The sequence below is a fragment of the Dipodomys spectabilis genome, unplaced genomic scaffold (genome assembly GCF_019054845.1).
Source record: "Dipodomys spectabilis isolate Male_0828 unplaced genomic scaffold, ASM1905484v1 ptg000477l, whole genome shotgun sequence".
Lineage (NCBI taxonomy): Eukaryota > Metazoa > Chordata > Mammalia > Rodentia > Heteromyidae > Dipodomys > Dipodomys spectabilis.
Window position 1 is genome coordinate 2161350 of NW_024871154.1, and position 23263 is coordinate 2184612.

Genomic DNA, 23263 nt, shown 5'->3' on the forward strand with positions numbered 1-23263 from the left:
ATACCACAGATGAAAAATACAAGAGACAAAAAAAGTCAAGAAGGGCTGGGAAGGTGGCTCAGTGGTAGAGCGCTTGCCTTGCATGCTCGAGGGTTCGATTCCTCAGCACCACATAAGCAAAAAGAAAAAAGCCGGAAGTGGCACTGTGGCTCAAGTGGTAGAGTGCTAGCCTTGAGCTGAAGAGCTGAGGGACAGCGCCCAGGCCCAGAGTTCAGGTACCACGACCGGAACCCCCCCCCCCCCAAAAAAAAAAGAAAAGAAAGAAAAAAAAGTCAAGAAATAACACTAAAGAGAGTGAGAAAGTATTAAATCAGTACTGGTGAGCAGTGGGTAAGTACTGCTTTGGGACAGTCACTGAAATGATGGAAATGAGAGTGAACAGGTATGTTTGACCCTCCTAATGGGTTCTATTTACCCTATAAAGGACTATTCTCCAAGAGAAGCCCAAGAAACCCTCTATAAGATTCTTACCCTGTCTTCAGGAATGTTTGTCTTGTAGCATGGAGTCAAAGCACAGTGAAGGGAAAACTTCTAATAGTCAATTACTAGCTCACTTTTCTGCTAAGCCCCAGATAAATAAGAACACAGTTTTAAGCCATAAAGTTTTAGGCAGAATATTTCAATTCCAAGTTGAATATGGTCACATAATGCCAAAACACATTTCAGCAGAGAATGTATGCACTGTCATTCAAATTGGAGCCTGAAGCAAAAGGGAAACCACAAGAGATACACTTCCAGGTATCAATTAGCAAATGCAAAGAGTTAGAATGTGGATTTGGTCTTTAAGCTACTAAAGGTCTCTACAGCAAAGTGTTTCTTATACAAAGCTTGGAATGAACCCACACACCTTACTCTCTAGTTTTCTGAAGCACCAGCCTTGACACATTCAACATACCTACTAGATGAAAAGAAAAAGATGGCCTGGGCCCAGATGAGATGGATGAGCGCACAAGGAAAGAAAAATACTCAAGAAGGTAACTGAGACTTGGAAGTTTGGGGAGATCTTGCAGACACCATGGCAGCTTTACAGGTTCTCAAAAGCCTATTATGAAACCAGAAACAGAGCCACATTCTATTGAGGTGATCCACAAGAAAACTTAGTATACAAAATATGGTTTTGGTTTTTACTACCTGTACTATGTCACAGCCCTATAACACTAGAATCAAGTTCACTTCGAATTTCAAGCAAGAGATAAGTCCAGAATGACATATACACGCAAGGTGCCCCCACCTTGGAAGGGGAATTGGGTAACTGGCAGGTAGGACTAGGACAACAGTTGTCTGAGTATATGATAGAAAATTTGGAACTGCACATGGAATTTTCTTCATGAGCAATGACTGGATTTTTCTTACTAATTTTAAAAGAACATGGAGAGCAAAAGGATTAAAAGTCATACTTGAATTTTAAAAAAGGGTGCTGGTGACTCACATCTTATAGGTAATTCTAGCTACTCAGGAGGTCGAGATCCAAGGAGCATGATTCAAAGCTAGCCTAGACAGGAAAGTACGTGAGCCTCTTATCTTCAATTAACCACCGAAAAGCTAGAACCTGGTGCTGCGGCTCTAGTGGTAGAGCACTAGCCTGGAGCAAAAAAGCTCAGGGATAGCACCCTTAGTTCAATCCTCAAGACCAGCACAAAAACAACAACAAAACACCAAATATACCTCTTAATGACAGTGACCTATTTTACTACTTTCCAGCCCCGTTAAAATTCCTAAAGCCAGCTCAATTGGGGATGCTTCTAGAAAAAGGCATCTGGGAATCTATTTCAAACTGTGAAGCTGATGTTCAAATCCTGATATAAACCTTTCTTTGGGGCTTAGGTTTCTTCTTTATGATAATAACTGCTACTACTACAATGATTTATGAAGCATTATTCTGGGCTAGGCACTCTGTTATAAATTTATATGTGTGTATGTGTATGTATATATGTATATATGTATCGACCACCAATGTATTAAGTAACATGACATTAGTCAAGAGTTATCTTGTAGAAATGCCCTGGTCAAAGTCAACATACTGCAGAGATAATGACAGAAGCAATGAGATGAGCTAGGCTAGAGATAGCATCTGCTGCCCCAGTTAGTGAACAGAATGCAGCTTTCCAATTTAATTCTGGAAGAGAAGTATTGAGATCACAAGAACATAGAGACAGATGCCTTGCAGAGTATGCTGGGGGAAGTGAGCAAAAAACATGGGATCATGACCCGGTACAGTGTCTCCTCATACCTCAAATCCCAGCTACTTGGGGGAAAAGATTGGGAGGATGTTAAGTCCAAGGCTGGCCCAGATAAAAAGTTAGTAAAACTCCATTTCAACAAAAAGGAACTGGGTACAGTGGTTTGCATCTACAGTCCCAGCTAGGCACAAGGTATTGGCAGGAGGATCATGGTTCAACCTTCAGCCAAAGCAAAAAAAGGAAGACCCTATCCAAAAAATAACTAAAGCAACAAAGAGTTTGGAGTATGGCTTAAAAGAGCACCTGTCGGGCACCAGTGGCTCATACCTGCAATCCTAGCTACCCAAGAGGCTGAGATCTGAGGATCACAGTTCAAAGCCAGCCTAGGCAGGAAAGTCCATGAGACTCTTATCTCCAATAAACCACCAGAAAACCAGAAGTGGCGCTGTGGCTCAAGTGGTAGAGCGCTCGCCTTGAGCTGAAGAGCCTCAGGGCAGTGCCCAGGCCCAGAGTTCAAGCCTCAGGACAGACGCCCCCCCCCCAAAAAAGAAGCACTTACCTATCAAGCATTAAGTCCCTGATTTCAAATCCCTGTAGTGCCAAAATGGAATATAACAAAACAAAAACATAGGATCATATTTAAAAGGGTCCAAAGGAAGAGTGAGAACAAAGGAAAAACGAAAGTAAAAATCTAGCAATCCAGTTGCCTAAGAAAATAAGACAAGCCCTGCCTAGGGATTTACCTTTCTTGCGGTTCCTGGTAAACTATAACTCAACTCTGGCTCAACCAAAATTTACCTTTGTGCTTTCCTTGCTGAAAAGGGAATAAGAGAAATCTTTCTCCTTCCTTCCTTTTCTTTCTTCCTTTTCTCTTTCTCTCCTTCCTTCCTTCTCCCCCCCCCCCACCCCCCTCTTCCTATTTTGTATAATGGGTTTGAACTCAAGGCCTTACCCTGGCTTGGTCTGCTTGTGCAGTTGATACTCTACTATGTGAGCTACATCTCCAAGCGAAAATATTTCTGAGTTATCCATGAGGAGATAAACCACATGATCAGCATAGGATGCCTCTGTTCTCTGCATCTCTGCAACCCCTGTTTCTATAGAACTATTGTGGAAAGCTTGCCTTTGGAAGTCTTCCTCAAAAACCCTGAATGCAACGAAAGTCCAAAAAGTAGCAACATGGTATTGACCTCTGTCATTTTACCACCAGTACACCTTAGGCTGTCAAGACTAACTAAATATCTTCCCTTCCAGATTTCATGACTGATCTTTAGAAAGGTAAGTATTACACAGTTGCAATGATTCAAATTAAGGGGTCTTAACCTGGGTCCATGGATGGGCATCAGGGAGGGTCTGTGACCTTTCATCTGAGTCTCAAAGGTATCCAAAACATTCAAAAGGTTAAGAACCACTGGGCTAGCTCAACCAGGACCAAAAAGAAAAGGGTGGAAAAAATTAAAGATACTGTTAACCAACTACCTTTCATCCCATTATCTGATTACATAAGTTTCTGTATTTTTTGTTTGTATCTTATCTTACCTTTGGTTTTGAAAATCAGCACCTGCACAAGCTTTCATTGGGATTGATGTCTGAGAATAATCCCTGAGTATACGCACAGTAGATGTTTACTGGCTCTCACTCTAGTGAAATAGACAGCAGTCTCACATGATAAGCGGAGATCATTAAAATTCTGTTCACCAACTCCAAGGCTTTTAAATTTGTCTATAATTCTGGACTACTTAACTATGTAGATCTCTTCTTTGATTAAATAATCCCAGTAACAGTAAAAGCATAATAATTTACCATAACAGTAAAAGCATAATTTAATAACATTCCATCAGCAAACCATGCTACAGGAAGCCTAGAGTCACAAGCAATGGAATAATGGCAAATGTTAAACTTACTGTAATTCCATGAGGCTAGGATTCAAATGATTTATATACAAAGAGACGACCAGCTCTATGATAACTTTCCCCCCAGATACCATAAAATCCAAAGGATTCTTAAGCATGTGCTTTTTCAAAAGCATGGATGGAAAGAGGGCTGCATGCCTGGCAAGCATGGTCAGAGAAAATTGCCTAGGTTCCAAACGGCCATTCCAGAGGCTGTCTCCCAGCATGCAGAATGCAAGGCCATATCAACTGGGCTGACATCAGTTTAGAATGTGGTGGACAAAATGAATGGAGAGAAAGAGGAGATGCGGCAAAGTCAATTCTGTGCACACATTTTCTCACCTGGAATTACAGAGATAGTTTTCAAAGCTCGGAGAACCCTGAATGTTCTCAGCGCTGAGACATTGCCCAGGTCCACAAACTCTGTCACATATCTGTAGTAAGGGAGGTCACACACAGACACAAATGACAAACACAAACACAAACACAAATACCAAAGGAAAAAAAACAAAACCACAACAAAACAAAAAGTACAATACGTCACGTCAGGGCCCTAACCCAACACCTAACACCAACCCCGGGCCATCTTACCTGGGATTACCGAAATAGTTTTCAAAGCCCTCAGTACCCTGAAAGTGCGTAGAGCTGAAACATTGCCTAGGTTTACAAACTCTGTTATATACCTGCAGAATCAAACCAAAGTTAACTTGTAATGGTACCACTGGGCGAGAGTTTGGGGATGGGGAGGGGGAGGAAGGGTCTTATATACAAGTTAGGATTTATTTCCCTGAAAAAGAAAAAAAATTCAAGATATAAACATTAAAGGAGGATGTCTTTTTTTAATTGGGCAAGGAGAATTCAAAAGTATCTTTGAAAGAATTGATAAACGCAGGAAGTTCCAGAGTTTACTCTTAATCAGCCTAGTGATTGAGAATGATTTCACTACCAGACTGTTTGTTTTTAACCGAGAAGGAAAACCAGAAGGTGTCAAAGGCTGTCCCCAAGTTTTGGGAGCAATTTCTTAAGAAATAGAGACAAATTTCTGCAGCAGGAGCTCCATAAAAACAAGCCTACATTGAAGAAGCCCCCTATTTGACAATGGCAAAAATGCCTCAATGGCTGATACCTGACTCCAAGAGCTGTAGGCATGTGTTTACAATGAAGTTTTACCCTGTGCCAGATAAAAGTGGGCTCAGGAAAATCCAGGTCCTGAGATCAGAGCAATTACTGGGTCAAGTGCACATTTTATCATACCTTGCAAGGACACTTTTAAATGCTGGAAAGCTAGAAAATTACCTTTATATAACAAAAAGTCTGTTTCATTTAAAAATATTCCATGCATACCACTGAGTCATATTTCACAGTAGAACTGCATCTTTCTACCTGATGCTCAGATCCATTCCTATGCCAACAATCTTTCCCTTTCACACATTTCCAGGCGCAAATGCACACACACACACACACACACACACACACACACACACACACACTATAAACTGAGCTGGAGGTGTAGCTCAAGTGGTTGAGTGCCTGCCTTGTAAGTGCAAGATCTTGAGTTCAAATCTCAGTACCACAGAAAAATAATTAAATAATCCTTCCCCCAAATAATAACAACAAAAAACTGAAGTTTGAAATTCTTGTTAGTAATTCTTTAGGAAGAGTGCCAGTCACGACTTGCTTCATTTAAAGAGAAAAAAAAATTTGGTGCCAGCAGTGGGTCTTAAATTCAACCTCGTATTTTTGCTTTGCTTTCTCCATTCAAGGATGGCATGCTACCACTGAGCCACAGCTTCGCTTCAGCTTTTTGCTGGTTAACTGGAAATAAGAGTCTCACAGACTTGCCTGCCTAGGCTAACTTTGAACCGAGATCCTCAGACCTTAGTCTCCTGAGTTGCTAGAATTACAGGCATGACTACTGGTGCCTGGTTTGCTTCATATTTTGACTCTAAAGTGTACTCCTGGCCAGCCTCATTAAATCACATGTGATATGCATGTGATCATGCTGTGATCCCAGATTCTTAGGAGGCTATAGGTAGGATTACAGACCGAGGCCTGCCTCAGGCAAAAAATGCAAGACTCTAATTGAAAAATAAGCGAAAGTAAAGAGCTAATGGTGTAGCTCAACCGATAGAGCATTTGCCTGGCCTAGCAAGTACAAGATCCTAAGCTCAAAACCTCATCTCTATCCCGGCCAAAAAAAATGTGATAAGACAATATCAGCAAACACTTTTAGCTCAAGGTTTATACCTAAAATACTTCAAGGCCAGATGCTGGGTATGGTGGTGCATGCCTGTAATCCCAGTTATTCTGGAAGTGAAGATCAGGAAAGCCAGGATTCAAGACCAGCCCCAACAAAAAAGTTAGTGAGACTCCTCAATCAACAAGCCAGGCACGGTGGTATATGCCCTTCACTCCAGATAGGAGGATGGCAGTCTAGGCCAGCTCCAAGCAAAAAGTGAGTCCATACCTGAAAAATAACTATAGAAAAAAAAAAAGGGTACAAGTGGTAGAGTGCTCTAATTAATATGTATGAAATCCTAAATTCAAACCCTAGTACTATCAAAACAAAACAAAATCCAGTCTTCACAGTGACCCTCTAATGATGGGTATGCAAACCTTGGTTGATGTCACAGGGCAAATAAAATATGAGATATATCCTTAGGAAATCATTCCCTACTTTCCCTCCCAGCCACAGTATGACCACACTGCTGAAAAAAAATAAGATGTCCTCATAAACAAGAACCACAGGCAAAAAGTTCATGGCTTGATATGGTTATTCAGTAATTCTCCAAATCTCTGAGCTCACAAACTCATACAACAATCAGGCAAACATACGCACGAGTGCCCACCCATGTATACATATGATCACACTCACAAAAACCAATAAAGTTCAGAACTTACGCCATCATGATGACACTGAAATCTAACCAGTTCCATGGGTCCCGTAAGAAGGTAAAACCATCTATGCAGAAACCTCTTGCAATGATTTTCACTAGTGATTCAAATGTGTAAATCCCTGTGAACGTGTACCTGTCAAAGAAATGGAAAGCTTGAGGCACTTTCTGAATAGACAGAGACTCTGAATGATCCCCAAGGCCTTGAACATGCTAGACAAGTATTCCAACTATATGAGCTATATCCCCAGTCCTTTTGATTATATTTTGCTTTTGAGATAGGGTTGTATTAACTTTACTAACTTTGCCCAGACTGGTCTTGAACTTGAGACCTTACAGCCTCAGCCCCACTAAGTGCTGGGATTATAGACATACATCATCACACCTGGCTTAAATGAGCCTTTTAAAATAACACTTGCCTCAAGTGTGGGTACAATTTGGAGCAGGATGGGAAAGAGGAGGACAAAGGATGTTTGACTGAAACTTGTTGAACTGCCCACACCAAGAACTCTGCCCACACCAAGAACTCTGGGATGTTGCACTGGGGCTGAATGGTAATCCAAAGAAGTAACACTGTACTTCCATCTAGTATGTGATCATTTTGGAGCAGGTCAGGAGGACCCTAGAGGTATTTTTCACCTTGGAGGAGTTAAAAAGAAAGGAAAGCCTAAAGTTGGAGAAGACATCCTTCAGGAATTGAGAAAACAGGATGATGTTAGGGTAACAGGCAAAGGCACTGGCCTGCATAAGAAACAACAGGGGTGATGGACAGTACTTTCCAGAGCACACCTGCTCTTTTTAGAATTGACCTCTAGGGATATTTTCTAAGTCCATATGTATCTTCAGACCTTCTGTGAAATACAGTGGTGGTAATTTTTTTTTTCTGTGATGGTAAAAATGTGGCAAAGCGTAAGATTCAATGGCTAGAAATCCTTGAAACAAACAAGCAGACAAGAAAATGAGCTACTTACTCCACATTCTTGGACCAGTCAGGAGGGTTACTAAAAGTCATGAATACACAGTTGGTCAAAATAGTGCACATGATGATCATGCTAAATACTGTAGAGAAGAGTCAAGGGGGAATATACAAAATCTGGCCTTTTTTTTTTTCTTAGAAAACATCCACTTTGCATTGGGATTTCATGCGACCTAAATCAACAGCCTGAAGGAAGACAAAGCAAAGAAGAGGAGGAAAAGGCAAGGTGATAATAAAAACTGGTCACTAATAAGAAAAGTGTAACCCCACTGGGCCAGAGAAGCATGGGTAGATGGGCAGAATAGCTTTTTTTCAAGTGCTGTCATTTGGCTGGGCACTGATGGCTCATGCCTGTAATCCTAGCTACTCAAGGAGGCTGAGATCTGAGAATTGCATTCGAAGCCAATCTGCACAGAAAATGCCCCATGAGACTCTTATCTCCAATTAACCACTTAAAAACTAGAAGTGGCTCTAAGTGGTAGAGCACTAGCCTCAAGCAAAAGTATTCAGGGACAGCACCCAGGCCCTGAGTTCAAGCCCATGACCAATTTAAACAACAACAACAACAAAAAACCCAAAAGTGCTGTCACTGTTCTGTTCCTTTTGAACAAAACATGTCTTTCACTTACCATTTTTTTACCTCAACTCTGGAAGAAGCCTCTAAATAATTTAACTTTGTATAGTAGCCAGAAATTACCGGTGTACAGACTCCGAAATCATTAGGTGAAAATATAAACCTGAATTACTTTTCAGTACTCAGTATTACTTCTTTTCAGTACGCAGTATTACAAATCTCTATGTAAGCAGTGGTTTTCTTTTCTTTCTTGTTCTTCTAGATGGCTAAATTCTCTTTGGGGAGCATGGTGCCGAGCAATGTATGTTGAATATGGTTGTGGCACATCAGGCATGGATAGCAGGGACATCCTCTCCCCATACTTCTGAAAAATGAAGTGATGGGGCAAAATCGTTTGACCCTTCTCAAGTGTGCAGAAGTTTATGAAGAGTAAACTCTTCTGTTGTCATTTTGGTTCCATCTAGGAGTTTTCTCAGCCCTTTCTCTTTGTCTACTGAGAAATTAAACTTTTAGGTCATCAAGTTAATCAAATTCAAGCTTGTCACTTTAACAAGCATGGAATCCCCATCTCAATGTTGCTGCCTCACTCGTGTGTGTGTGTGTGTGTGTGTGTGTGTGTGTGCGCGTGTGTGTGTGTGTGTGTGTCTGTCTGTCTGTCTGTCTGTCTGTCTGTCTTATAGGGCTTAAACTCAGGGCCTCATATACTCATTTGGGTTTTTTGCTAAGAACAGGTGTTCTAATGCTTCAGACATACCTCCAGTTCCATCACTCACTCCTTGGGAATTTCTATCTTTATTTTACTAGTGGAATTTTCTTAAAAGAAGAAAAGGCCAGGTGCTGGTGGTTCATGCTTGTAATCCTAACTACTGATGAATTCAAGGCCACCTGAGGAATACACACAAGGCTCCTTCTTAACCAATAGCTTGGTGAGGTGATTTACTACTATCATCCCAGCTGCATGGGAGGCTGAGATCAAAAGGACTGTGGTTCCAGGCCAGCCCAGGCAAAAAAGTTTTGGAACCTCCATCTCAATGAAAGAAAATGGGCATAATGGCACACACTTCTAATCCCAGCTACAACAGGAAGCCTAAAATAAGTGGATCATGGCCCAAGAGTATGCCTGGGCAAGAAGTGAGACCCTACATTAAAAATAACCAGTGCAGCTGGGCACAGGTGGCTCATGCCTGTAATCCTAGCTACTTAGGAGACTGAAATCTGAGGATTGCATCCTGCTCCAGCCTGGGCAGGAAAGTCCATGGCACTTTTTTTTTTTTTTTTTTGGTAGGTTGTGGTGTTTGAACTCTGGGCCAGGATGCTGTCCCTCAGCTCTTCAGCTCAAGACGAGTACTCTACCACTTGAGCCACAGCACCACTTCCGGCTTTTTCTGCTTATGTGGTGCTGAGGACTAGAACCCAGGGCCTCATGCATGCAATGCAAGCACTCTACCACTGAGCCACCTTCCCAGCCCATTTGTGGCATTCTTATCTCCAATTAACAACCAGAAAACCAGAAGGGGTGCTGTGGTTCAAGAGGTAGAGCTCTCACCTTGAGCTGAACAGCTGAGGGACACGCCCAGGCCCAGAGTTCATGCCCCACAACTGACAAAAAAGCAAAAAACCAAACCAAACCAAAAAAAAAACAGTGCAGAGCTGAGTGTGGTAGTGCATACCTGTAATCCCAATGCTTGGGAGGTTGAGCTGGAAAGGATCAAAAGTTCAAGGGCAGTTTGGGCTACATAGACTCTGTCTCAAAAATGAATAAGTAAAGAAATAAGTCATCAGTGCAAAAAAGGTTGAAGGCTTGTTTCAGTAATAGAGCAACTACCTAGCAGCTGGTAGGCCTATCAAAACCTAGTATCAACAAAAAAAAGGCAGAGGATTCCAAAAAAGAGTAATATTTTTTTTTTTTTTTGTCAGTCATGGGGCTTGAACTCTGGGCCTGGGCGCTGTCCCTCAGTTCTTCAGCTCAAAGCAAGCGCTCTACCACTTGAGCTACAGCGCCACTCCCGGTTTTCTGGTGGTTTATTGGAGATAGGAGTCTCACGGTCTCTCCTGCCCAGGCTGGTTTTGAATGGCGATCATCAGATCTCAGCCTCCTGAGTAGCTAGGATTACAGGCGTGAGCCACCAGCGCCCGGCTCAGAAAAGAGTAATTTATCCTGCAATCTGCATCTAGACCTCCACACTGAGGAGGTTATTTCATCTGAGAACTATCACGTCTTTGTATATGTGTGTGTATGTGTTGATATTTGGGTTTGAACTCAGGGTCCGGGTACTATCCCTGAGTTTTTCACTCAATGCTATTAATCTACCACTTGAGCCACAGCTCTGCTTCCAGCTTTTGGCTGGTTAGAGATAAGAGTCTCATGGATTTTCCTGCTTGGACAGTCTCCGGAGATGTGAGTCACTGGTGCCTGGGTTTACAGATACTTTTTTAGCCCACTGCTCAAGAAAAAAAAAATTCAGGCAGATCTCTAAAGCATTCATTCACTCACTTAAATTATTTGTAATTTAAGAATCAGCTTTTGCAAAATTCTATCAGATCTCCCTGTCTTTCTTCCTTGGCAGTACTGGTTTTGAACTCATGCTTACTAGTACTCTACCATTTGAGTCATCCTCTTAAACCTTACATGCTTTAGTTACTTCTCCAGATGAGGTCTCTTGTTTTGGACTGTGACTGCTCTCAGACCATACTCTCCTCCTACCAATGGCCTCCTGTGTAGCTGGGACCACAGGCATATTCCTTTCAGACCTTGGCTTGTTGACTTGTTGCCTGGCCTCAAACTGAGACTCTTCCCATCTCTGCCTCTGGAGACTATAGGCATGACTCACGATATCTGGCCCTTTTTCAGATCTTAATATATTAACAAGTCTATTATGGGATGAAATTACTAAAAAATAAAAAAAACAAAAGACTTCAATAAAAAGTCTCATCTTAATTTACCTTCATAATGATACCAATGAAATTGGAGCATTCAGTAACATCATCTTAAAAAAAAAAAAAAAGAATCTGCCAAAGTTCAGTTTGGGATTTGGCAGAACTTCACTCAGAAACTTCAGCTACTGGGTTGGTTTCTATTGGCAAGAAACTTAATGCAGAACTCATTTGTCAAATACCGAAACAACACACAAACAATTTTGCTGCTTCCACACTTACGCTTGCAGAAAAGGATATGAATGTATCAAAATTTTAATAGCTATTCTTCTTATCAGGTTAAAAGGACTTAAAATGTACAAGGCAGGCGTGGCACTAAATCTGAAGAGAGTTTTCCCTCTGTTTAATACTACAAAGGTCTGTGGAGAAAGAAAAAGAGAAATGATTAAAGCATTAATATAAATCACCATGCAAACAATATTTTTCTAGGCAAGAAGTAAACTCACTCAAAGATACTTTTTTTTTAACTCCCGAATTTGGTTTTTAATGCAAGAAACCTTAAGGCAACCTATCTTTCATTCCCTCCTCTTCCCCAGCTTATATTATAAATAACCCCCACAATCTTAGCCACTTTACATTTGAATCATACCTAAACTATGTAAGCCAGGTCACTAATTTAGGATTGGTTTACCAATGACAGCGCCCATGTTGTAGGAGGTTAGGCCTCATCAAGTCAGGCCTGGCCTTTGGGGATCATAAATTCCAATGGGGAAAATAATCAGTATACAACATAATGAATAAGTAGATTTTTAGACATATTTTCACACCTAGATGATGATATGTGCTATAGAAGAAAGGGAGCCCAGGGAGAGGACAAGAATGCTGGGGGTAGAGGGGAGGTCAGGGTTAACCTACTAAGAGGACAGAGTTGGGAAAAGACTGAAAGTGAGAAAAGTGTTTCATTCAATCAATATTTACTTACCAAGTCTGCTCAATCAGGCTTTTAAGAGCTTCCAATATCAGCCTTGCCAAAAATCATTCAATTGTATTTCCCAGCATGAATCTTCCTATCAAGCTAAATTAGTGTGTGTCCTCAGGATAGGTGATAATAGTGCATAACTCTGGTCTTTATTCAAAGTGCTCATCCTATCCGGATTGTACGGTCTTGTGAGTTCAACTCAAATATTTCTGACCATCTATTCTGTGCCAGGCCTTGTGCCCTAGGAACACAAAACTCAATATGGATACAAAACTGTACTTTTAGGGAAGATATGTATGGACTAATGATTAGGATGCAAGGTAAGCACAATTTTCAAAACAAAAATGAGCAGGAAAGAGAAAATTTCCTCCATTCATATCTAATAAAAAGAGACTGCAGCTGGGTGCTGGTGGCTCACACCTGTAATTCTAGCTACTCAGGAGGCTGAGATCTGAGGATTGCAGTTCAAAGCCAGCCCAGACAGGAAAGTCTGTGAGTCTCTTATCTTATTAACTACCAGAAAACTGGAAGTGGCACTGTGACTCAAGTGGTAGAGCACTTGCCTTGAGCTGAAGAGCTCAGGAAGAGTGCCAAGGCCCAGAGTTCAAGCCCCACAACCAACAGCAACAACAAAAAAAAGGAGAGTGAGTGGGGAGGTACTGACAAGGGAAGGAATTTAAAGAAAAAATAGAAATAAAGAGAAATTATTAGGCAGAGAGGGGAAAGGAATAGCTAGGAAGGGAATCTTATAGCTTGTATAGCTTGTATAAAAAAGCACAGTAGCATACAATTGTGGGCTGCTTTCAGGGGGTTGACAAATCACTCCATGTTGATGGAGGATAAAACAGAGTAGGAGAAGCAGAGGCCTGTAACACTGGAGCAAGAGTCTGGGCCTACTAGACCAGAAGTCTCTAAGGAGAATAAGCCAGGAGAAAATATAGAGAACACATGGCCAAGTGCATATCACAAAGTAGTTTTTCTGTTTTTTGTTTGCTTGTTGTTTGTTTTGCCAGTCATGGGGCTTGAACTCTAGGCCTGGGCACTGTCCATCAGCTCTTTAGCTCAAGGCTAGTGTTTTACCACTTGAGCCACAGTGCCACTTCCAGTTTTCTGGTAGTTAATTGGAGATAAGAGTTTCATGGACTTTCTTGCCTGGGCTGGCTTTGAACCATGATTCTCAGATCTCAGCCTCCTGACTAGCTAGGAATACAGGCGTGAGCCACCAGCGCCCGCCCCTGTGAGACTCTTATGTCCACTAAACTACCATAAATGTAAACAGCTGGGACTTAAGTGCTAGAGTTCTAGCCTTGAGCAAAAGAAGCTCAAGGACAGTGCCCAGGCCCTGAGTTCAAGCCCAGGACTGTGTGTGTGCACGCGTGCACACTTGTGCGCACGCACACACACACACAACATGTCTCTTCCTCAAATAGGATTGTACTATAAATACTCTCTGCACCTTGAATTAAAAAATGAACCCCCACAAAGAAAATCCCAGGACCAGATGGTTTCAGTAATGAGCTCTACCAAATGTTTAAAGAATTAACACAAATTTCCAAAAATAGAAGAGAAAGGGACATTTCCCAACTCATTCTATAAGGTCAGTATTATCCTGAAATGAAACCAGACAATGATAACACAGGAAAACAAAACTAGATTATTATCCTTTACAGTGACAAAAAAAGCCTCAACACAAATACCAACATCACATCCAGCTAAATATAAAAATTTGTATAGCATGACCAAATGGAACTTATCCTAAAAGTTTAGTTTCATATATGAAAAACCACCAATGCAAGATAACAGATAATAAAAGGGAGAGTTATGTGACCATCTTCATAGATGCAGAATAAGCAAAAGATTTGACAAAATCTAACATTTTCTCATAATCAAAACTCAATAAATTAGAATTTTTTTTTAAAAAGGAAGCATCCCTATCCTGATAAAGGCCATTTTAGTCTAATGTTATACTTTAAAAACAAACAAACAAACGACAACCCATTTCATTTAATGAGGTTTTTAAGCCTTTTGAAGATGGGAATCAACCTCACACTTGTGCTCACAGTTTCAATATAATATTCAGTCCATGCATTCCTGTGCATTATGGGCAGTTTTGTTTTGTTTTGAAGTTCCTTTCCTCTATCTTCTGGGTTTTTCCTTTTTTAGAAGTAGAAAAGCAGTGCTAGTGCTAGTCTGGAAGCACACAAATTTTGGAAATGCCCAATATACAACTTGTGTTGATTTGACCTTGCTGTGATAATATTCTTTCTGCACTAAAGTGTGCTACTTCTTCTGGGGTCCTCTACAGAGAAAGCCTAGATCTGTGATTGATCTGAAACGGGTCAATGGCAAACCTAGAGCTCCATTTCTTGGATTCCCAAAGAAATAAACAAGCAGGACTTTCCCAAAGCCCCCTCTCTGAAGTATGTGTTTCTATAGCAATTCTCTCCATTAAAATGCCAGGCCTTTCAAATAAGCTTCTCTTTCTTTTTTTTTTTTTTTTTCTGCTGGACATGAGGCTTGAACTCAGGGTCTGGGCACTGCCCCTGAGCCTCTTTGTGCTCAGGGCTAGCATGCTACCTACTTGAGCCACAGTGCTACTTCTAGCTTTTTCTGAGTAGTTATTGGAGTCTCAGATTTTTCTTCCTGGGCTGGCTTTGAATTGCAATCCTCAGATCTCAGCCTCCTGAGTAGCTAGGATGATAGGTGTGATTCACCAGTGCCCAGCTATAAGCTTCCCTTCCAATCTCACAATATTCCTATGCAGTATGGGTGAAGAAAGGATTATTAGGCTCTATGCTTCTTACAAAAGCTCAGGGGAGGGACACCACCTATGAAGGTCCTGCAATAAAGAGCATTATATTATGCCAAGCTCAGCCTCTTCACAGCAGCTACTGTACAAGACTGGGAGGCAATATCATTGCCCATGGCAGAGAATGAACGTGGTGTTGATGAATGGGAAATTTAAGCCCCTGGGGTACACTACATCAAGTAGCTAAGCAACAATGAAAGAGCCTATTGGCCCATGTCCCAGGACCTAAAAATCACCAAGCCAGTCCTTTATGAAATCACCTACCTACCTTGAGATCACCTCCCTTAAATCAGCGGGATTTAAAAAATACCTACTCTTCATCTTCCCTTGAAAAACTACCTACTCTTCTCTTACTTTGGTCACCAGGCTGCCAGTGTCATGGAGGTATTTCCTATTACAGAGACAATGCCTGCATACGATAGGTGTTTCATGCATGTTTGTCAGTTGGTTAACAGATATTTGGGTTTTCTGAACTGAGAGTAAAGGAAAAAAGAAAGCAAGGTTAAGGAGATGAGACTGTTATGCTTTTGCTAAAGAAAAACTAAGTAGCTAGCCTTCAGAGTCAATACAGTGAGGGACTGACAAGTGAGAGATTGAAGATCCTGAAAAAAAAAAACAACTAAGTATCTTAAGTAAACTTTATTTGTTTTTCAAAGTAGAGAGGCTTTATTAGGGGCATTTTTGGGGTAAAGTAGAAATTTCACAATTTGGGAAGTGCTGCAAATAGAATAAAAACCTCATTCAAAATATTTATACCCTAGGGGCTGGGAAGGTGGCTCAGTGGTATAGCGCTTGCCTTGCATGCCTGAGGCCCTGGGTTTGATTCCTCAGCACCACATAAGCAAAAAGAAAAACGCGGAAGTGGCGCTGTGGCTCAAGTGGTAGAGCGCTAGCCTTGAGCTGAAGAGCTGAGGGACAGAGTTCAGGCCCCACGACCAGACCCCCCCCCAAAAAAAATTTATACCCTATATTTTTAAATCATGTAAAACATTATTATTTTCCCATTACTTAATTTTTTGTTTTTAGGTTTTTGTTTTTGTTTTTTTTTGCTCAAGACTGGTGCTCTACCCCTTGAGCCACAGCTCTACTTCCAGTTTTTTTTGGATAATTGGAAATAGGAGTCTCATAGACTTTTCTCCCTGGACTAGCTTCAAATCGTATCCTCAGATCTTAGTTTCCTAAGAAGCTAGGATAACAGGCATGAGCTACCAGTGACTAGCACCTTTTTCTCTATTTATAGGGAAAGAAACATAATACTCCACACTAAGTCTCCTGGAATGAAGGCACATCCTTTATATTATAAGTAGCAAGCTGCATTACAATAAAACCTATTTTGTCATTAATTAGGTTTATAGATATCTTACTGCATTTTTTTAAAGCAGTATTGGAGTTTGAACTCCAGGACTCATGCTTGGTAAAGCAAGGCTCTACCACTGAGCCACATATCCAGCCCAGTTTTTTTTTTTTTTTAAATAAATGCAGCTTTTGCATAAAGCAGAATAGTATTTGGACCAACACAAGTACTTAAAGCTTAGGAATTTCCCTAAAACTGGTTAACACTGGTACTTGTAGTGCTTAAGTGAGAGAAAGAATACACAAGCATTGGCCAGCTCATGTGTAAATGCGCAGGTGGGAAGTGCTGTGGGCTTTGCAGGCTGTGCTGTTTCTGTTGCAACAACTCATCTCTGCCACTGCAGTGCAAAAGTATCCAGAAATAATGCATAAACAAACAAGGGTGGCTATGTGCTAACACAACTTCACGAACTCCAAATTGCATGTAATTTCACGTTTCAACTGCTCAGGAATATAAAAGCCATACTGAGCTTATGGGCCACATAAAAACAGATGGTAGAGTTGACCTGGCCCACCGCACATACAGGTACCAGTTTCTGATTGTTTCACTCATTGCTTAGAAATAATCTGAATCTGTAGATTCATAAATTGCACCTCCAGAGGTTCTGGGTAAACAAATCTGCAGATTAATCAAGTAATCTGTGCTTACCAGATACTGGGAAACAGCAGTTCGCTCTTAGTGTGTGTCTTTCTTTACCTACCTCTACCTAGCTCTATGGCCTGTATGAGTCTGCCTCTCTCCAGATCTCACTTTCCCCATCTATAAATTGAGAGATAGGACTGTGGGTTGGGTCTGCCAGGCCCAATCTAGCTCTGATATTTATGATTCTGTTTTATAAATATCATAGAATGTTCCAGATAAAATGTGACAAAGCAGTAAGCCATACATCTGAAGAGTAAGTCTATTATTATATTATTCACATTTCTTATTACATCTAGTAGAAGTCTCCTGGGTTAGATATTTTGCATCCAGGGACTAGCAGTGCTTGATACTAACTTGATAACCACCTTATGTCAGCAGAGGGCAGCAGGGAGCAGTCTCTTGGCAGACTGTATTAAATAATACTTCTCCATGCACTCTCTCCCCTACTTCTACCTCTGCTCTTCAAAGACAGTGAATATAGGAGAGATAATGATTAGTGTTGTGTTTTGGACATAAAATGTCACTAAAGGTCACGTATTGTAAGCTCAGACCCTGATGCAGTGCTCAGGTGGTAGTCACTGGGAGCATGTCTTAGAAGGGTATATGTTGTACCCTGACTCTTCTTGTCACTGTCTCCATCCTGGCTCCCACGAGGCAAACAGCTTTCCTTTGTTACACTCTTCTGCCAAGATGTTCTGCTTTTCCACAGGCCTGGTAGCAATGAAGCCAGCCCACCATAGACTGAAAGCCCTGAGACCACGAGTCTTTCCTTCCTTAAGTTGATTTTTCTCAGGAAGACTGATGACATCCTGATCTTTTACAGATGCATATAATTGTCTTTTAGACCATTCTCATGGCTTAATTAAATTTCTGCCATCATTGTTGAACTGTTGTAAGATCCAGAAAAGGTTTGCTCCTTGTTTGACACTTGCTTCAATACCAATCCTTTGAAGCCCAGATACAGTAGGAATGACGGCAAGCTTTCGATTCTATGAGAATACATCTTAAGCAACGATCACTTGGTGCTCATAAAGTTCACTAGTATTTTGCTTAATCTATCTTAAATTAGATCTTTGTGAAGAAAATGAGTTAAAGGAAAACTGAAATTGGACTATGGTTTACTGCCCAAGGAGAAATATCAGTTTATAACAACAGCCAGTGAACACATTTGAGCACAAAGCCCATTAAGAGTGGTGGAACAACTCAACAAATTATGGCATGGAGTATTAATAAATGTGTCACGCTGGCATAAAATGAGCATTCTAAAAACCACAGGCTTTTCATTTCTAATTAGCATTGTGGGGTTTGGAACACACCATTCAGTGGCCCACTGTTAAATTAGGATAAGATATTTTCTCTTTGGGGTTCACAATTAGGGGAAGGGACACTGCATGGCCAGGTACAAGCACATTCATATACATATCAAACAAACCCACACTGCAAATGTAATGCAGCAAACATACACAGTTATCACAGCACTATATAGAGGTCCATTATGAGTATGTCCCCACCTCTACTCTCAAGATTTGAATAATTTTTTAGCCATACAAGAAGTATAATTTAGAATAGAGCTTTATGTGGAAGAGTACTCAATGCAGAAGTAGAGCATATTATAGAATAGAAAGTTTTCTAGAGAAACAATATTGCCTAGCTCCTGGCTGACTTTGGGACACATAGCCCAGGAGAGTGACTCAACCAAGTTCTCTGCCTTCTGAGAGGTTATCACTACTGTAACCCACAGGCAACTGATAACCTTCTGGCTCTAACACATTACCAGGGCTCTCTAAAGATCTAACTAAATTATAAGAGGACAGCTAGGGATTAAGATCCTTGGAGTCTATCTGACTATACCGTTATTGGTACTGATTTATGACTGTTTCTAGAATCTGCATCTTAGATCTTAAAATTTTTTTGACCTCACTGGGTACCAGTGGCTAGTGCCTAGCTAATCCTAGCTACTCAGGAGGCTGAGATCTGAGGATCATGGTTTAAAGCCAGCCTGGGCAGAAAAGTCTATGAGACTCTTATCTCCAATTAACCACCAAAAACTAGAAGTGGCGCTGTGGCTCAAGTGGTAGAACACTAGCCTTGAGCTAAAGAGCTGAGGGAATGCCCAGGTCCAGAGGTCAAGCCCCATGACCAACAACAACTCTGGGCCTAGACGCTGTCCCTAAGCTCTTCAGCTCAAGGCTAGCGCTCTACCACTTGAGCCACAGCACCACTTCTGGCTTTTTTCTTCTTGCTTATGTGGTGCTGAGAGGAATCGAACCCAGGGCCTCAGGCATGCAAGGCAAGCGCTCTACCACTGAGCCAACTTCCCAGCCCCAACAAAAACTTTTTAAATCTCTAAAACTACTTGGCCCTCTGTATTTTTCAGCTGACTCTGAGTCCTTAATGTTTTGCCTGCCTGAATCTATCATATGTACCATATTCTCTCAAAACTATGTTCTTCTAACTAGGCAACTGGTCAATTGTCAACTAATCAAAGGCAATTTGGCGTTCTCTTCTGAGTAACTGTGTGTGGATGTGGATGTGGATGTGTGTACAATATAGTGAACAACAAATAAATTATTCTTTCAAAAGTTCTTTTGTTGGATGGGCACTGGTGACTCATGCCTGTAATCGTAACTATTCAGGAGGCTGAGGTCTGATGATCTTGGTTCAAAACCAGCAGGGACAGAAAAATCTGAAACTTTTCTCTCCAATTAATCAATAAAATGCCAGAAGTATGGCTGTGGCTCAAGTGGTGGAGTGCTAGTCCTGAGCAAAAAAAGCTACAGGATAGTGCCTAGGTTCTGAGTTCATACACACATGCATATGTACTCACACAGGAGCCCCCACACACACAGAGTTCTTTGTTTTATCTGGGCATGGTGCATGCCTGTAATTCCAGTACCTGAGAGGTTGAAGTAGAGGATCATGAGTTAGAGGCAGCCTCAGATTTATAATAAGGTCAGGCTGGGCTACATAATGAGACTATGTTAAAAAAATTCCTTGTTTCAAAAAGAGAAAAATATAAAACAGAATCTAAATAGATTCTACGTCAGAAACAAATGAGCTGTCAAGTCAAAATGACTAACTCATGTTAAAGAGTATTGATATCTTACTGTTGATTTGCCCAATGGGTGAAATTACAATACTGTACACCGCTCCAGTGTGTAGCTGAATTAGAGCTAGGCACAAGTGACTCAATGTTGTAATCCCAGCTATTCATGAAACTGAGACCTGAAGATCATGGTTCAAAGCCAGCTTTGGAAGAAAAGTGAGAGACTCCCCTCTCCAAAATAACCACTAAAATAGCTGGGCTAGAAGTGTGTCTCAGTGGCAGAGCTCCAGCAGAGCAAGTAAGACAAACTGAACAAGTATGAGGACCTGAGTTCAGGATGGGCAAAGCAAAATAACAAAAAAGAAATGCTCAACTAAGGAAGCAAATTGGTGACTCAGAAAATATCTAAGCTTATTTGAACTATATGGATATTGAGAATACTCATCTTTCAGGTCTCTACTGCACTGCACTGAGAACCAAGTAAGAGAGACTTCTAAATCCCATACTTAAAAAAAATCATTTTAGTCGCTGATTTTATTTACAAATCTCCTTGAAGAAATAATAATATGATATATATGAATGATGCAATAGGCATTCTACTAAGATACTTTATAAATGTCTCACAGCAACCAGTACCATTTTATTTTTTTATTTTTATTTTTTTGTTGTTGTTTTTTTGGGTCCGGTCGGGGGGCCTGAACTCTGGGCCTGGGCGCTGTCCCTCAGCTCTTCAGCTCAAGGCTAGCACTCTACCACTTGAGCCACAGCGCCACTTCCGGATTTTTTCTTTTTGCTTATTGGGGCCAGTACCATTTTATAAATGATAAAACTGAGGCAGAGAGATTTAACTTGCCCAGGACCATACAGCTAGTAAGTTGTGAAACTTAGAAGCAAAACAGCTGAATTCCAAAGCCTACACTCCTGCTTATCATGCCACCCTGCAATGAAAAACAAAAACAAAACAAAAACCTTCAAGACAATTGATCAAATCTGCTCTTCATTGTACACAGGGATCTGCCTAACTTCTGTTCACAGAGTGAGAGGCCAGGAGCATTACTAGGATCCAGATTTTCTGGCTTTTAAGTAGAGTTCTAGCCATCAGATCATCTGGTCCAATGAGGAAATCTCTTTTACTTTATCCCTTTAATAATTACAAAAATAAGAGCCCTCAGGTGCCTCAGAGCAAGTGTTTCTGGTCTTTTTCTCTGCTTAGCCTTGAAGATAATGCGAGCAAGCACATCTGCATTTTCCAAGTGCTTTTGCTCACTTGGTTGGACCTTGTAACCCCATGCCCCCCAATCCACATTTGGAGCACCTGACACTCTTCCCCCACAACCTGGTCACAGGAAGCTACACCTGGCAGAATAGTAGCACTATGCACTTGCTTCATCGCTGAGCCAGCTCCCAGAGGCCAGGCAAGTCTGAATCTTTCCCATGGCCATTCTTTCTCACTGTCCTTCAGTAAGAATTTGTCTTTGACCCTGTTCCCCATTAACCTTTTAAGGTGTATGGACTACAGTTGCTCAAGGATAGACTAAAATTCAGGTTTATTATATAAAACATATAAACCTCTTTAGTGAATTTATATTGTAGACCTATTCTTGCTCTCTTCTCTTTCAGTAGATGGCTGAAAGGCTGTGAGGCCACAGACTTGGAGTCAAGGCCAGCTCTGTGGCTTACTAGCTGTCATGATCTTAGGCAACTTTGGGTTGCTAAGACTCACTTTTCTTATTGATAAAAAATGGGGTAGTGAATGATAGCACAAACTATAGAGTGGTTGTGAGGATTAAAATAAAAAGGTCACCAAAAAGTCCCTAAGATAGTGGCTGATACAGATGTGACTCATTAGTTGCAACTCTGCTGCAGCTCTAAGGGTGGCTTTCCTGTTAGTATCCAGGAACCGGACACACACCAGCAGAGCACTGTGCACACACTAGACTAGGAGTGCAGAGGACTTGGGAGGCCCTTGAAAGATGTACTGGGGCATCATGGATCCCAGAGTTTATTTCGGACATGGAAAATGGACTGGGAAGAAAATAAAATCTACTCATAGGTATCCAACCTGCCTAACTTTATCTCCTCTTACCAAACAACATCTGTATGCCACAATTCAGCATTTTTTGTGTCTTTCAGCCTCTGTACACACTGTTCTCCTTTCTTGACTACTCTTTCTCCTCTTCTACAACAGAATATTAAAAAATACTTCAATAGTTTGAGGTTCAGCTCAAATACCACTTCCTATGCAAATCCAAACTACACTCAGGTTTTCTTACCCAGAGAGAATGGTTATCTTTAAGCAACAAACAACAAATGCTGGGCACAGTGGCTCATGTCTGTTATCCTAGTTGAGAAATGTAAGGATCGAGGTTCCAAGTCAGTCCAGGCAGACAAATCTGTAAGACTGTGACCTCCAATTAGCCAGCAAAGAAGCTAGAAGTGGCTCAAGTAGTAGAGGACCAGCTGAGAACAAGAAAGAGTATGAAGCCCTTAGTTCAAACCCCAGCACACACACAAACATATGTACATATACACATACAAAATGCTGTCAAAGAGTTAAGTGTGTGTGTGTGTGTGTGTGTGTGTGTGTGTGTGTGTGTGTGATTTATACTGTTGGAGGGAATATAAATTAGTACAGCCACTATGGAAATCAGTATGGAGGTTCTTTCTAAAACAGTTTAAAATATGATATGATACTGCTAGACCATTTTTTGGCATATATACTTGAAGGCATGAAAATCGACACATAACAGAAACATCTGCACACCTATGTTTATCACAGCACTATTTACAATAGCCAAGTTGTTGATAGGTGCCTATCAATAGATAACTAGATAAAAAAGTATCAAATTATCTATTTCTATCTCCATCTATATTTATAACTATCTAACCTATCTTATCTATCTTTCTATTTATCTAATATACACAGTGGCATTTTATCCAGCCATAATAAAATACAGAAATTATGTTACTTGCAGCAAAACGACTAGAAGTGGAGGTCATGTTAAGCAAAATAAGCCAGACTTAAAGATGCGTGTTTTCTCTT

At 41.0% G+C, this 23263-nt stretch overlaps 1 protein-coding gene across 10 annotated transcripts in view; it reads right to left on the reverse strand.

Annotated features, from left to right (window-relative positions):
• Scn8a (sodium voltage-gated channel alpha subunit 8) overlaps nt 1-23263 on the reverse strand; it is a 124981-nt gene that overhangs the window by 90464 nt on the left and 11254 nt on the right. For 7 of the 10 annotated variants that reach the window (XM_042668813.1, XM_042668812.1, XM_042668808.1 and 4 more), the window contains exons 2-5: nt 11691-11809; nt 7938-8027; nt 6974-7102; nt 4415-4506 (exon numbers count right to left, since the gene is read on the reverse strand). In XM_042668813.1, coding sequence (XP_042524747.1) covers nt 4415-4506; nt 6974-7102; nt 7938-8027; nt 11691-11809 — 430 coding nt within the window. Of the gene's footprint in view, nt 1-4414; nt 4507-4663; nt 4756-6973; nt 7103-7937; nt 8028-11690; nt 11810-23263 lie in introns of all 10 variants that reach the window. The other 3 variants (XM_042668809.1, XM_042668805.1, XM_042668814.1) reach the window with 1 other exon arrangement.